The sequence below is a fragment of the Juglans regia genome, chromosome 15 (genome assembly GCF_001411555.2).
Source record: "Juglans regia cultivar Chandler chromosome 15, Walnut 2.0, whole genome shotgun sequence".
Lineage (NCBI taxonomy): Eukaryota > Viridiplantae > Streptophyta > Magnoliopsida > Fagales > Juglandaceae > Juglans > Juglans regia.
In genome coordinates this window covers 18,885,212-18,899,091 of record NC_049915.1, presented here as the reverse complement: position 1 = coordinate 18,899,091, position 13,880 = coordinate 18,885,212, and the positions used below count along the sequence as shown (strand labels likewise).

Sequence of the window (13,880 nt, the reverse complement as noted above, 5' to 3'; positions counted from 1 at the left end):
ATAAATAAATAAATAAATATTATATATATGAAGCCAGTAGATCAAGACTAAATGCTTAAGTAAATACCAGCATTAATGGTACTACTATTCACGTGGTTCTTAATTACATAACTAGCTAGCTTGCTACAAGATCATCGATCGAGTTAATTAAAAATTAAGGAGTACTATTGAGCCAGATCGAGCAATTATAAGTCATGTACGTACGTTTGATGCATGAGTTGGATATGGGATCTCGATGAATAAGCCCGATTGAGATTCTGGGTACGTATAAATTATTAATTAATCACCTATATATATACCTAATAATCCATACTTGAATTATTTCTTTCTATTAATGTATTACTTATTTAGAGTATTAAACAAAAGTACATTAGTAGAATGAAATAAGTAGTACATTGTTGAGCCCACTACTAATAATGCATTTCTACTTACGCGCGGGAGAGAAGCAAGCAGCGAAAACATAATATTTTAATCTAAAAATAATATTTGGTCAGTCTATTTGACTCAATAAATTTGACTAATAATATAATCTGAAATTAAAATTACTGTTCATTTATTGAGTCATTTATTATACTTTAATTTGTACTTTAACTATTTTTTGACTGAAATTTAATTTTATTGAGTCCGTTACTAATATGAGTCACAAAGGTCGGCTACTTTTCCAAAACAAACAGCTTATAATTAAGGACGTACGTACGTACACCCATATATATATATATATATATATACACACATATATATTTATATAAGCTAGCTAGGCCAGGATATGACGTGGTATTGGCTAGTTCGATCTTGAACATGATCATGGTATGGTGGCCGATTTGGTTGATCCCCGGCCAAGTGCAACTTCAACATTAATTTAGCTTGGTAGGTAGCTAGCCTCAACGAGTAAACCCTATAATTACCTGATCCTCATTTTGCTACCAGTACTTTAGCCATGCATTTCTATAACGTTTAAAAACTTATATAAAGAAAATTAATAAATTACACATCACATGCCAAAAAAAAACATAGAGAGATCGAATTAACTTCTTCATTTTAATCTCTCTCTCATTATAAGTTCACATGCAATTATTTGTGGTGAGTTATTTACGATGATAATTGATTCATTTTGTCAACAAATAATTTTCATGATTTTCATTACAAATATATAACTGGCTATATATAAATAAACGTTTTTCTTGTAGTATCTCTGTGATCTACCATATATATATATATTTATGAATGTATTTATGTTTGTATATATGTATGTGTTCATGTATAGTATCCAACGATCGATGAAATTACTTGCTATATCCATATTGTATATATTACCAAAAGATCGATCTTATACATTAATGTAGAGGATAAAAGGGCTTAATTAATTAGCCTTTAAAATTAAATTGATATGGCATAGAAGAAGGGTAGATCGATGATTAATTAAGAAAGCAATATTTTGATTGATTGAAACAGCACATAACACAAAGTTAGGCGAGGACAAGAAGAAAATAGCCATATAAGCCGGTTAAAGACGGTCACAAACTATCTCTTCTGCCGGCTATGATATCTAATATGCCAACCCATAGTACTGCTGATCTTATAGCTCCTATATCCTCTTCTGATTCCCTTTATATAAAAAACCCTTCTCGTTGCAGGACTTCAGTCATATATCGATATTTTCAACTCGCATTCCCCTTCTAGCTAGCTAGCAGCTTGTTCCGTGCTGTATTTTCATGGCTAAATTGTCAGCACAAAACCAGAAAAAAAATGCAGGAAACAGCAGCAGTAATTCTAATGTCAATAACAGTACTACTACTGTGAAAAAGGTGAAACGGACAAGGAGAAGTGTTCCAAGAGACTCTCCTCCTCAACGTAGCTCAATATATCGAGGGGTTACTAGGTCAACAACCACTCAAACTTTTTGTTTCATGCATCGATCGAGTTCTTCAAAATATTAGATAGTTTTTTTCTGGATTTGCTTTATTTGTTTCCTTTTCTGAAGTGTACCGGGTGCCTCGTGATCATTTCAGACATCGATGGACTGGACGATATGAAGCTCATTTATGGGATAAGAATTGTTGGAATGAATCACAAAGCAAGAAAGGACGGCAAGGTACTTCATACTGATCGGATTCATATATATATATATATATATATATATATTTATATAGAAATGATCTCTTCTTTCCTTCGTTAATCATATATATATATTTACATGGTGCTATTACTGATGGGGTTTGTCTTTCCGTTCTCGGTTGTGTCCTGTTAACGTCTTGCGATCGGTGGGAAACTTGCTCGAATGCAGTTTACCTTGGTATGTATGAATTTATGACTTCTGCTACGTGCATGCAATATCATGGAAATTAATAAAAACCAGAACTAAATATATATATATATATATATATATGTATATACTTATAATAATAATTTCAGTGCAGTTTCACTATGATCGATCTTGCAGTTAGTTAATCATATGTTTTTGTAGTGTTTCTGATTATTTTCCGATGTTGGAATAATTTTCAGGTGCCTATGTCGATGAAGACGCAGCAGCACATGCATATGACCTAGCTGCTCTGAAGTATTGGGGTCAAGAAACCATTCTCAACTTTCCGGTGATAATTATGCTTCATTTTCTTTCAATAATAGATCACTGGATCGAAGATTATTTTATCTATATAGGAATTAGATGTTTATATACATATACTAATCCGTCCACAGTAATTAATATTACAGTTATCCACATACGAGAAAGAACTGAAAGAAATGGATGGCCTGTCAAGAGAAGAATATATTGGATCATTGAGAAGGTAATAATTTAGTACCAACATCTACGTACGTATATATATACGTTCAATATATAATATAGAAAAATAATTATCTTGTAAATTAAATTTTGAGATTTTAATTAATATTGTAACATATATATATATATCGAATTTGCAGGAAAAGCAGTGGGTTTTCTCGAGGAGTTTCGAAATATAGAGGTGTTGCAAGGTAATTATATATTCGAATTTCATGATTATTCATGTAGTTTAATTGATCATGAAGAAGTTAAGAACGTCATGCAAGATAATCCATTAATATCTCTTTATAATATATATTTATTTAATTTTTTTTAACAGAATTTAACAGATGTGATAAGATCGATTGATCGATAAAAAATGCATGCATATATAAGATCAAGCACGCACAATATTAATATTATATATATATCGCCATTTTTCATTTTTACCACATGATATATATTTAATTTGAAATGTCATTTTCTTCTATATAATATGTCAATGATGATGATCGCAGACATCATCACAATGGAAGATGGGAAGCTCGGATTGGCAGAGTCTTTGGAAACAAATATCTCTATCTAGGGACATATGGTATATATATTCATCCTCCATATTCTCCCTAATTTTATTAATTAATCAACTATATATATATATATATATATATATATATATATATATATATAAGTCATGTACACCCAACTAAATTAGAAAATAATAATTAAATTAACTGGATCGGACGATGATCCTAATTTGTTCAGTAATTGTATAATTTCTAGGCCTTAATTTGAAAGTTCTGACATAATATTGAATTGTTGTCATTCACCTAGCTAGAAAAAGACATCCCCTTGAAAATTATTTAAATTGATCCGAAGTTCCCGCAAATGGACAAGCGAGCTACTAATTACCAGAGAAAAAGACAACTTTCAGATGATCAGTCCCGTTATATATATTAATAATATTAATTTGCTTCTTGTCAAGCTGGATCGAACCACTCGTTTTCATGAGTTTGGGCGTGTCGAAATCATCTTCTGTTTATCTAAATTGTATCCATTTAGGACAAACGAATAATATTAAAGTATGAAAAATACTCTAGTTACAAAAAGATTATACTAAAACAATCTCACAAACTGATGTAGCTTGATGCGGTTCGTCAGATTATAAAGTTACTTTTATTGTAAAGTAGATCTAACGGATTAAATGAAACCACATCAGTTTGTAGGATTATTTTTGTATAATTTCTTTGTGGATGTGGCAAGACTCGTTAATATATATCATCACCATTTTCCCAGAATTTACATGTCAAATGGATTATATTTCATGTTTAATTAATTTGTTATATATATATGTTATATTTCATGAAATATTAATCTCATTATTAATATCATGATCTTGAATTTTTGCAGCCACCCAAGAAGAAGCGGCCACTGCATATGATATGGCAGCCATAGAATATCGTGGACTGAATGCAGTCACCAACTTTGATCTCAGTCGTTATATCAAATGGCTCAAACCCAACATTCAAAATAGTAATAACAATGACAACGTGATCTACAATATTCCCGATGTGGATATAATTAATCCTAATGCCGATATTAATTTATCCCCAAACCCTAACGAAGAACTTGGATTAATAAGTAATTTGTTGAACAACCCAACATATATTAATATCAGTGCACCAGAAGATCAAAATAATTTGCAGCTGAATCAGCCACAGCCTGCAGTCAGTAGTAGTACTACTAGTGCCACATCAGCCCTAGGGCTTCTTCTTCAATCGTCAAAGTTTAGAGAAATGATGGAGATGACATCAACAGCTGATGAGTACACTCCTTCAATGCCATCTCAGTGCACCTTTCCTGATGGCATCCAAACATATTTCGATTGTTTGCAGGATTCTAGCACTGTTTATGCTGAAGGAGACGATACTATCTTCGATGAGCTAAACTCAATGGTGCCTTCCATATTTAACTATGATCTTGACGCTTAGAGGAAGATCAGATGATCATGACATTAATGAAGCTGGCAGCCATGAGGGAGCTAGCGATATTGGATCAGCTACTAATTAATTCTTGCATGCGATCGATATATATATATTATTTTGAATTTTTCTGGTTATGAATTTCAGATCATGTTGATGGCTAACTTTATTATTTGGTTCGTTCCTTGTACGTAGATGTTAATTCGAAGAATAATGAAGCTTTTGCATGGTTTTTATTTATTTTATTTTATTTTATCATCTGCCTTGAGTACTAGAAAAAAATTATATGAATTAATTATGGGTTTATATATATATATATATAAATAGGATTAGCTAGCATATATAAGCGGATCTTTCTTAATTAATTGATTCACATGCATATAATATATATGTATTGATTTTTCAGCAGCCAGCTGATGATGACATTAGTTATAACCCTCCTGATCTTTCACGAAGCATCTCCATAAATATATATATATATATATATATATATATAGTACAAATTAAAGACGTTCTTATTGACCTAAAAATTCTTGTGGAAAATGGTCTCTCTAGATCTATTTGCTCCAAAGAATTTTCAATAATAATAATAAAAAAAACTCGTAAACTATTGGATAGAGATTTGGTCCTGCCTGCAGCTGCATGCTTTTGTACGTAACTTATTCAATAAATTTGTCATGCGTCCATATTAAAACATATCACGAGAAGCACGTATTATTTTAAGAGTACTACTACATCTACAAACAATCTCACAAACTGACGTGATTTCATCTAATCTATTAGATTTATTTTACGTACAATAAAAATAACTTTATAATCTTATGAACCACATGATCAAGCCACATTAATTTGTGGATTGCTTTTATGTAATCCATTTGTGGTTAGAATATTTTCCTTATTTTAAAAATCTAATTTAAGATCAAATTGTATGTACTCTTGTATTAATATTATTCCTTGAATAATATGCATGCGAGAACAACTGTTTTCAATTTCATTAAAAAAAAAAAAGCTTTGTTCCATATTATTTTCTCTACATTTGCTTTTTGTGTATCTCAGAAGCCATAATGACCATTTGATTGGAGATAATTTGGAGTTTTTTTTATTTGTATTGGGTGTTCGGAATGAAGTCCCGACAAATATTCAGATCAGTGCACAAACACTCAACAGTTCCGTGGCAAACTTCGTTTGGCGTTGGAGTTTTTGTGAGAAGAGAGAGAGAGAGAGAGAGAGAGAGAGAGAGGAGAAGCAAAGAATAAGTATGTAGGGTTTCTTCTACAAACGGCGTCGCAGAGGGTGCAGGGGTGGGCTTCTGCAAAATTTAGGGGTAGTTGGGCTTTTGATGTTCACTTTTGGGCTTCCCATGTGCCAAAAAAAAAAAAATACTACTTTTAAAAACCGGTCCATATAAATAAATTATCATAAAAATTACATGTAATTATTTATGTTATTTCCTTCACTTTTATATTCTGTAATTATTTAATTTATTTGTTACATTTTAGTATTTGGCATTATATTGCTTCTGCTTCTGACTATTTTACATGTAATTAGTTACAAATTTATAATTAAAAAGTGCTTCTGTTTTATTAATCTTTAAAAAAATGTTTATGAAAAATTTCTACATAGAGTTAATTGATGAATTTTTTTTTTTTTTTTTTCTAAAATTATGAGTCAAACTGTCTTTCAAGTTATGCAATGATTGAATTATTATTTATTAACATATATATATATATATAAACAGTTTTAATACCAACTATCCAACAAACTATATAGATTAGCTGCCTCACGATACGTTGATACAACACCACCATTAATTATTTTCAAACCTTGACATGATGTTGGTCTTTTGATGTGATTCAGTAATATTTAATTGTAAGTACTATCTTTTACTTTCAAATAGATTTACAGTGATAATTCAGCCTATAACACTTTTATTTTTTCTTAGAGTCCAAATTTTCTGCTATTGATATTTTCTTTGCGAAAGCCACATAGATATAATTTTTTATTGAGATTACTGAGAATAGTGTTGTTCAAAATTTGTCTTTGAAAAGCTTTTATTTAATAAATTATTACTATTGATTGATTCAGTGAGATATTTTATTTTTTTATGAGGCTCTTTTTTTTTTTTTCCAATTGGGTGCTACGTACTAGAAGTACACGTGTCTTGCACGTACGTAACCCCTTACTAGTGTATATATATGAATAATTCTACTTATCATCTTCATACATCATACATCACATATCACATTTATTTGATTTTTTTTTTATATTTTTTTCATAACAAATATGTGATGTATCAATGATAAGTAGAACAACTATCAATTAATTTAATAAGAATAAAATAAAATAAAAAATATTTAAATATGTAAAATGTGTGGTGTGAGATAATGATCAGTAGCATTCCTCTATATATATTCGGTCATGATTTGTATTCATAAAAATCTCAAAGGGAAAGAACTCACCTAGATCTTTAAATGGATGTTCTAGCATATCCATCCATCCTTAATAGTCTTCATAAATGGAATATACAAAGTACTAGTCAATTATGTTAATTATAGGCTTGAGTTCCAGCTAGCACTAATTTTAATAGTTCTGCCCATTTTTCTTTCATTGTTTTGATAGAGAAAATCATGGGCCCATTCATTTAATTTGGACGTTCTAGTAATACATGAGAAGCTACCGTGGGATTCATGGCCGGAGATTGAAGTACTAGTCTTTGTGAACTTGGCCTTGCAAATTGTCCTCACTTTCTATGGCAGTCGCAGAAGACACATCCCAGGATTGTGGATAAGGTTCACAGTTTTGTCCGCCTACTTGCTGTCAGGTTCTCTTGCAAAGGTTGTCATTGGCAAGCTCGCTGCAATCCTAGTCGGAGATTATAACCATGGCAAGGTTGATGCAATGCAACCGAACTTGAAAGTTTTAAGTATGCCGCCAATTGAGAGCTAAAGTTACTGTTGGCACCTTTAGTTTTAGCGCAGACTGGAAACCCGGATGCCATTACTGCATACTCGATAGAAGACGTAAGTTGGGATTGGGGCAGTTTCATAACCTAGTCATTCAAGTGGGTGTTACAGCTTCTATCATTCTCAGTTCCGAGAGTATTATAAATTGGTTCTCATTTCTATACATGCTCTTGTTTCTGACTGGAATAATCAAGTATGGAGAGTTCGTATGGGCTCTCAAGTCAGCACTGAAGAACTTTGGTCTAAGCATCGAGGAAATTCGCCAAGAAGCAGATGATCAAGTTCCTTCTTTATTCCGACAGCTAACCGGCCAGCTGGGGCATTCCCGGTCTAGAACTAATCTTAAAGGCTTATTACCGCTTTGATTGCTTGAAGCCTCACCTTGAGAACTCGCTTTTTATGAATCTCTTCCCTGCATGTCCATTGATGCTGTTGAGATTTTGTCTTCTCTGCCTTGTACCAGACAGAATTGCCTTCTCCAAGTTTTGCCAAGATTTCCCCAAGAAATATACAATTAACTATTTTGACACAAAAAATAGAATGCACAAGAATACAAGAACGCAAGGGAATTACGTGGTTTGATCCTAGTGATCTACATCCACGACAGCAACAGTCAAGAGACTTTCTCATTTTATTTATGATAAAAAATACAGTGATGAGTTTACAAGAACAATCTCTCTTGAACACACCTCTCAATTCTTGGAGCTTTCTGACTCAAGAATTATTCTCTCTACACTCTTTTGTATTTTTCTCTAGTATCATGTATATCACAAAAATACAAATGAAGGCCTCTATTTATAGATTACAAAGTATGACTTAACAAAAGTTAGATTGAACATAATAACTTTTGTTTCACCTTAGTAGTCTAATACCCGAGTCCTTTCTTTTCCACATGAGCTATCACGTGCTTTATTCAAAATGGTTGACACTCTTTTAACAGATGCATATTCGCCTGAGGACATCTTCAAAATCACAGATGCTGAACTTGGCTTCATGTATGATGTGCTCTACACAAAGTCTCCTATATATCGTATATTCGAGGACAGGCTGTATTCTCCGTATCCTTTATTTCTTGAGTTTAGCATCTACTTTATGTGGCCTTGTGATCTTGTACTTGACAAAGAATAAATCTTACAAAGATGGTCATTCTCATTTCTGTATCTTGGTGGTACTTATAGTTGCTGCCATCATTTTAGAGTTTTATCAGATCAATATACTTCTACCTTTCTCAGACTGGGCTATAATTCAAATGATCAAGCACCATAATTCTTCTACTCTTGTGATGCATTGCTTATGAGTTCTTGGCCCAAAGTCAACAAAGTGGAAAAGGTGGTCTAATTCATTGGGACAGTTCAATCTATTAAGCTTTAGCCTTTACGACAAGCAGTTAAAGTACTGCAATAAAATCATGGAGTTTTTTGGCAAGGAAATGGATGTCAAAAAGAGCATTAGTAAGAGCCACTTGGAATTTTCCAACGAATTGAAAGAATTGATTGTGGAAGAGTTGAAAGAGGTGGATAATATGAGAAATTCCAAGCCTATTATGCAAAGAGGTCACTGGGCACTTGAAAGGTATGGATGCCCTAACCATGATTTCAGATGGAGTGTTATGAGAGATTTCAATAAGAGCATTACCATATGGCATCTTGCAACAGACATTTGCTATCGTTATGATGTTCAATGCATGAGTACTGCGAACAAGCATATGGAAATGAGCAAAACAATCTCAAATTACATGATGTATCTTCTAGCATTGCGCCCTCAAATGTTTTGCGCCACAACAACATACATCATATTCAAGCATGCTCTTACAAAACTCAAAACATTCTTATCAACAACTACTGGACCATCAGTAACGAGAGAGGATGAAGGCGAGTTCTGTTAGATTTGGATGAATGAAGAAATTCCCAAGGAGGCGGACTCCAGTAAAAGCAAGGAAACTGTGGACACATCCAAATGGTTGCAGGATGTGCAAAGACTAACAAGGAGTTTGATGAAAATGGAGATCAATAAATGGCGGATCATGAGTAGCATGTGGGTGGAGAAGCTGTGCTATGCATCAAGCAACTGCCCGATGGGGTACCACGCAAAGCAGCTCAGGTGAGGGGGAGGGTTGATCACTCATATCTGGCTTCTCCTTTCCCACAAGACAGATAAGTTTTATACTAGTGACCAATTACTGGTCTCTGAGAAATGGGTTGCTTGGAAGTCGATGTGTAAGCCAACTAATGAGGGGGGTATTGGCCTCCGTGATTTTGATGAGGTTCAGACTTCGTTTCATATGAAATTTGTATGGAAGGTTATGACTGGGAATGATCTTTGGTCAAAATTTTTTCGTGCTAAATATATTGGGGATAAACATGTTTCTTTATTAGATCCCAAAAAGGGTTTGCGGTTTTGGAAGATGGTAGTGAAGTGTATTCCGGCGGTGTTAGATAATTCAAAATGGAGAGTCCGGGATGGGAATATTTCTTTTTGATGGGATCATTGGTTGAATGAAGGACCTCTTGCTAATTCTTGTCTTGTGGTGGATGTGCCACAGTTGAAGTTGGCTGAATTAAAAATTGAAAATGAATGGGACATTGAAGTCTTAGAGAGGCTCGTTGGAATATAAAAAACGGAGGAAATTTGTAGTTTCTTGGGTGCTCACAAAGCTGGACAAGATTTACTTGTTTGGCTAAATAATAAAGATGGCGGTTTCTCCACCAAAAGTGCCTGAAATTGTATTCGGGTTTCGGCGCCAGTTGTGCCTTGGGCTAAGTGGGTGTGGCATGCAGCTTTGCCAAAAAAAATTTCCATTTTAATGTGGAAAACTTTTCATAACAGTTTAAGTGTTGATGATAGGTTGTGGAGAGTTGGTATTCCTATTACGTCCAAGTGTAATTGTTGTATCCAAGGGAGGTATGAGGATTTAAATCACGTTTTCGCTGTAGGTGATTTGGCTTCTGGAATTTGGAAGAGGTTCTCAATTATTTTGGACATTCCTTATGACCCAAATAAACGATGGTTTGAATTGGTTTCGCTTTGGTTTAGATGTGCGTCTACCAAGTCCCGGGTGGGTTGTATTGTGGGTATTCTTCCTTCTATTATTATTTGGAAGTTGTGGCAATGCAAGTGTAAGGCAAGGATGGAAGGTAAATGCATCTCGACGAAAGAGATTTGGAGGTCTATTTGTGTGCGGTTAAGGAAAGTGCAAAGTAGCTTTCCTACACTAACAAAATTGCCTTTGCTGATGAGGAGAGGTTGAGGGATTTGAATATTCCGATTATTCGGATTAAATTGATTAGTTGGGTGAGACCTAGGCATGGAAGGTTTAGATTAAATATTGATGGGTGTAGCCTCGGCAATCTAGGGAGGTTAGGTGCATGGGGTATTATTCGGGATTTGTGTGGTGACATGGTGCTTTCTTTTTTGTCCTATCTTGGGGAGGGTTCGAATAATCTAGCGGAGTTGAAGGCTTTATTAATAGGATTGAAATATTGTCGTGCTTTGAGACTATATCAGATAGACATTGAGTCTGATTCCTTGGTTTGTGTATCTTAGATTCAGAAGAAGCATTGTGAAGTGTGGTACTTAGAAGATTTCTAGGAGGAGGCGATGAGATTGTACGAAGGTGGGGAGTTTGCTATTAATCATATTTATCGGGAAGGAAATGCGACGGCTGACTATTTGGAAAAAATGGGTGCTCAAGGTTTGACCTTGGTTTGGGGATCTCTTTTGCATGTTCCAAAGCACCTTAAAGGATTGATTAGAACGGATAAATTGTCTTTGCCGTATTTGAGGACTAATTGAGTGGTTGTGTTCGTTTACGTTTACGTAAATGTGGTCAGTTGTGCTTACGTTGTTTCATTCACTGCTCAAGGTTTACGGCTGTCGTCGAGTTGCGTCTTTGTCTTGCGTCTTGGTTTACACTCAACACGTTGTTTTACTCTTTCGTCAAGCACGTTGTTCGTAGTCTTTTTGGGTTTTTGGTTTATTTTGGTTTTGGCTTGTCTTGGCACTTGGTTTTGGGTATATTTTTGGATGTTTTATTTTACTTTGTAAACCCCCAAGTGTAATGATATTACCAGAGTTTTCCTCCACCATAAATGAGAGTTTTTTGAAATAAACTTGGGATGGAATCGCTATGTGTGTGACTACTGGCTCTTGCAAAATATATATATATATATATATTGCAGCAAAATAAATGGCCATGAAAGTTTTAGCTAGAAACTTTCAAATCAATGGATTCATGTGTCTATGTTTATGTTTTTTTTTTTTTAAGAGATGAGATTTTAGCTAAATGACATGCAAGTTTTATGTTTAGAGGTTTGCTGCGCATCAGCCGGAAGCCGCAGCACACCTCACAGAAATTTTTTTTTTTTTTTTTTCACTCAATGCGTTGAGTGTGCTGAGGCTTCAGGCTGATGCACATATTTTTTCTTATGTTTATTTAAGAGCTAAGCGAATGATGTGACTCAACAAGAATAAATATTCCTCTTTGAAAATCATATATTAGTATATATAGATTCCCTCAACATATGGGAAAAAAGTAAAGTACACAGGCCGTAACATGATTATGCTAACCATGTTAGGTTAGACGACAAAGAAAGAAGCAGGATAAAAAACAGTGAGCAGAACAGAAAATTGGGAACCCCCAAGTTGATCTTCAGAAAGGATGCGAAACCTGCATGCATCATCCCTTGAGAAAGTTCCTGCATATTCTTTCCCAGTACTTTCTATCCGGTTCAGCTGTTTGTAATATAAACCTTACTTTGTCAGCAAAACCTCTCTGCAATTATTCAAATTCAGATTAATTTCTCAAACGTAAGTGTGAATATATGAAGTGGAAAAAGAAGCTAGACCGTGGATAAAAAAGGCCTAAAAAAAAAGATCCCAGAATAGAAGAACTTGGTTGACTACGTACCTCAAAGGCATCCATATTGAGAAGGCGATCAATGAGATTATGAAGAATGTCTTGGGTGTACTCAGGATGGCCTTGAATGCCTAAAATATGGTCTCCAATAGTGAACATTTCCACACCTGTTTTGTCTGAGAATGCAATCACTTCACCTCCCGGAGGAACCTCAAAAACCTCATCTTGGTGACACTCAATAATGGAAAGTGAAGTTGGGATTTCACCCAAGTCATCAAGGAAGCAGCATGGTGCCAAGTCCTTCAGTATGCTCACTTTCCTCAGCCCCACATCCCACCCTGTATAGGCTTTGCCCACCTTTCCACCCAATGCTCTGCACAAGACCTAGAACGACAAAACAAAACAAAAAAGGTTTTAAATTTTCTACTAACATCGTATGAAATCACCAAAAAATTTAAGTTAAAGTGGATTAGTAACCTGATGACCGAAACAAATCCCAAGGACTTTTTTCTGCATGGCATCCAAAGTTTGCAGAAGCAAGCAAAGCTTGAGGATCCAGAAATCATTCCCATAAGCATCACTAGAGCTGCCACTTACCACAAACCCATCATAGTTTCGGAGTTCATTCATGTCAGGGAACTCCCCCTCTATGACCCTGTACAAGTCCCAACTCTCTCCTTCTTCCCCAAAAGCTGCAACAAACACGTTGAAGTACCCACCATACACTTTCTTGACATAGTCGGAGTCCTTTGCAGCTAGAAGAAGAGCATATCTCCTCTCTCCTCCGTCGACCTTCATCTCCTAGAAACTTAATTAGAATTTTCTTTTGTTCAGGAAATTCAGGATTTGGAGTGTTGGAGTTTGCAGAGGGAGTGGCCCCCCTTTTATAGAAGCAAAAGGCCATTTACGTGTGATGGAAAATTGAATTACGTAGGGACATCTGGGAAGCCATAGTAACACATTCTATAGAGGCATCTGGGACCTGATAATTGTGCTAATCAAAAGTGAGACCGTATACACTACTTTTCTTTGGGCAAGTCCACGTACGTCGACGTCCCCTATCTGATTTGACGGATTCCGCGATGGCTTCACTTTGGCTAATGATTCTTAATTAACATCCCATGCATGAGACGTATGTCTTGAGAGATTTACTTCATTCTTTAAATATTTGGGGCAGCAATATTTCGGCGGCCGGTGCAGAATCTTCACCGAACATAAGGCTTTTATGCATATGTAGTACTTGAAATGTAAGATTATGGTCCTCTCACTAGAGATTACGATTCTAACACAGCTGGGTAATCAATGACCTCTTGGAAAACCCC

General features: G+C 34.8%; 2 protein-coding genes across 2 annotated transcripts; one reads left to right on the top strand and one right to left on the bottom strand.

The window, feature by feature from the left end:
- Positions 1 to 1,712: 1,712 nt before the first annotated feature.
- Positions 1,713 to 4,749, top strand: LOC108993121 (AP2-like ethylene-responsive transcription factor At1g16060). Its single transcript, XM_018967886.2, has 8 exons — positions 1,713 to 1,879; positions 2,010 to 2,092; positions 2,285 to 2,293; positions 2,503 to 2,591; positions 2,713 to 2,786; positions 2,923 to 2,973; positions 3,280 to 3,356; positions 4,169 to 4,749. Exons 1-8 carry the CDS (start codon positions 1,713 to 1,715, stop codon positions 4,747 to 4,749), a joined length of 1,131 nt encoding a protein of 376 aa, XP_018823431.1.
- A 7,421-nt stretch (positions 4,750 to 12,170) lies between these two features.
- On the bottom strand, positions 12,171 to 13,396 carry LOC108993096 (gamma-glutamyl peptidase 5-like). Its single transcript, XM_018967858.2, has 3 exons — positions 13,036 to 13,396; positions 12,610 to 12,942; positions 12,171 to 12,474 (listed from the first exon to the last, which is right to left on the bottom strand). The coding sequence occupies exons 1-3, from the start codon at positions 13,354 to 13,356 to the stop codon at positions 12,379 to 12,381; spliced, it is 750 nt and encodes a 249-aa protein (XP_018823403.1). The 5' UTR covers positions 13,357 to 13,396; the 3' UTR covers positions 12,171 to 12,378.
- Positions 13,397 to 13,880: the final 484 nt, after the last annotated feature.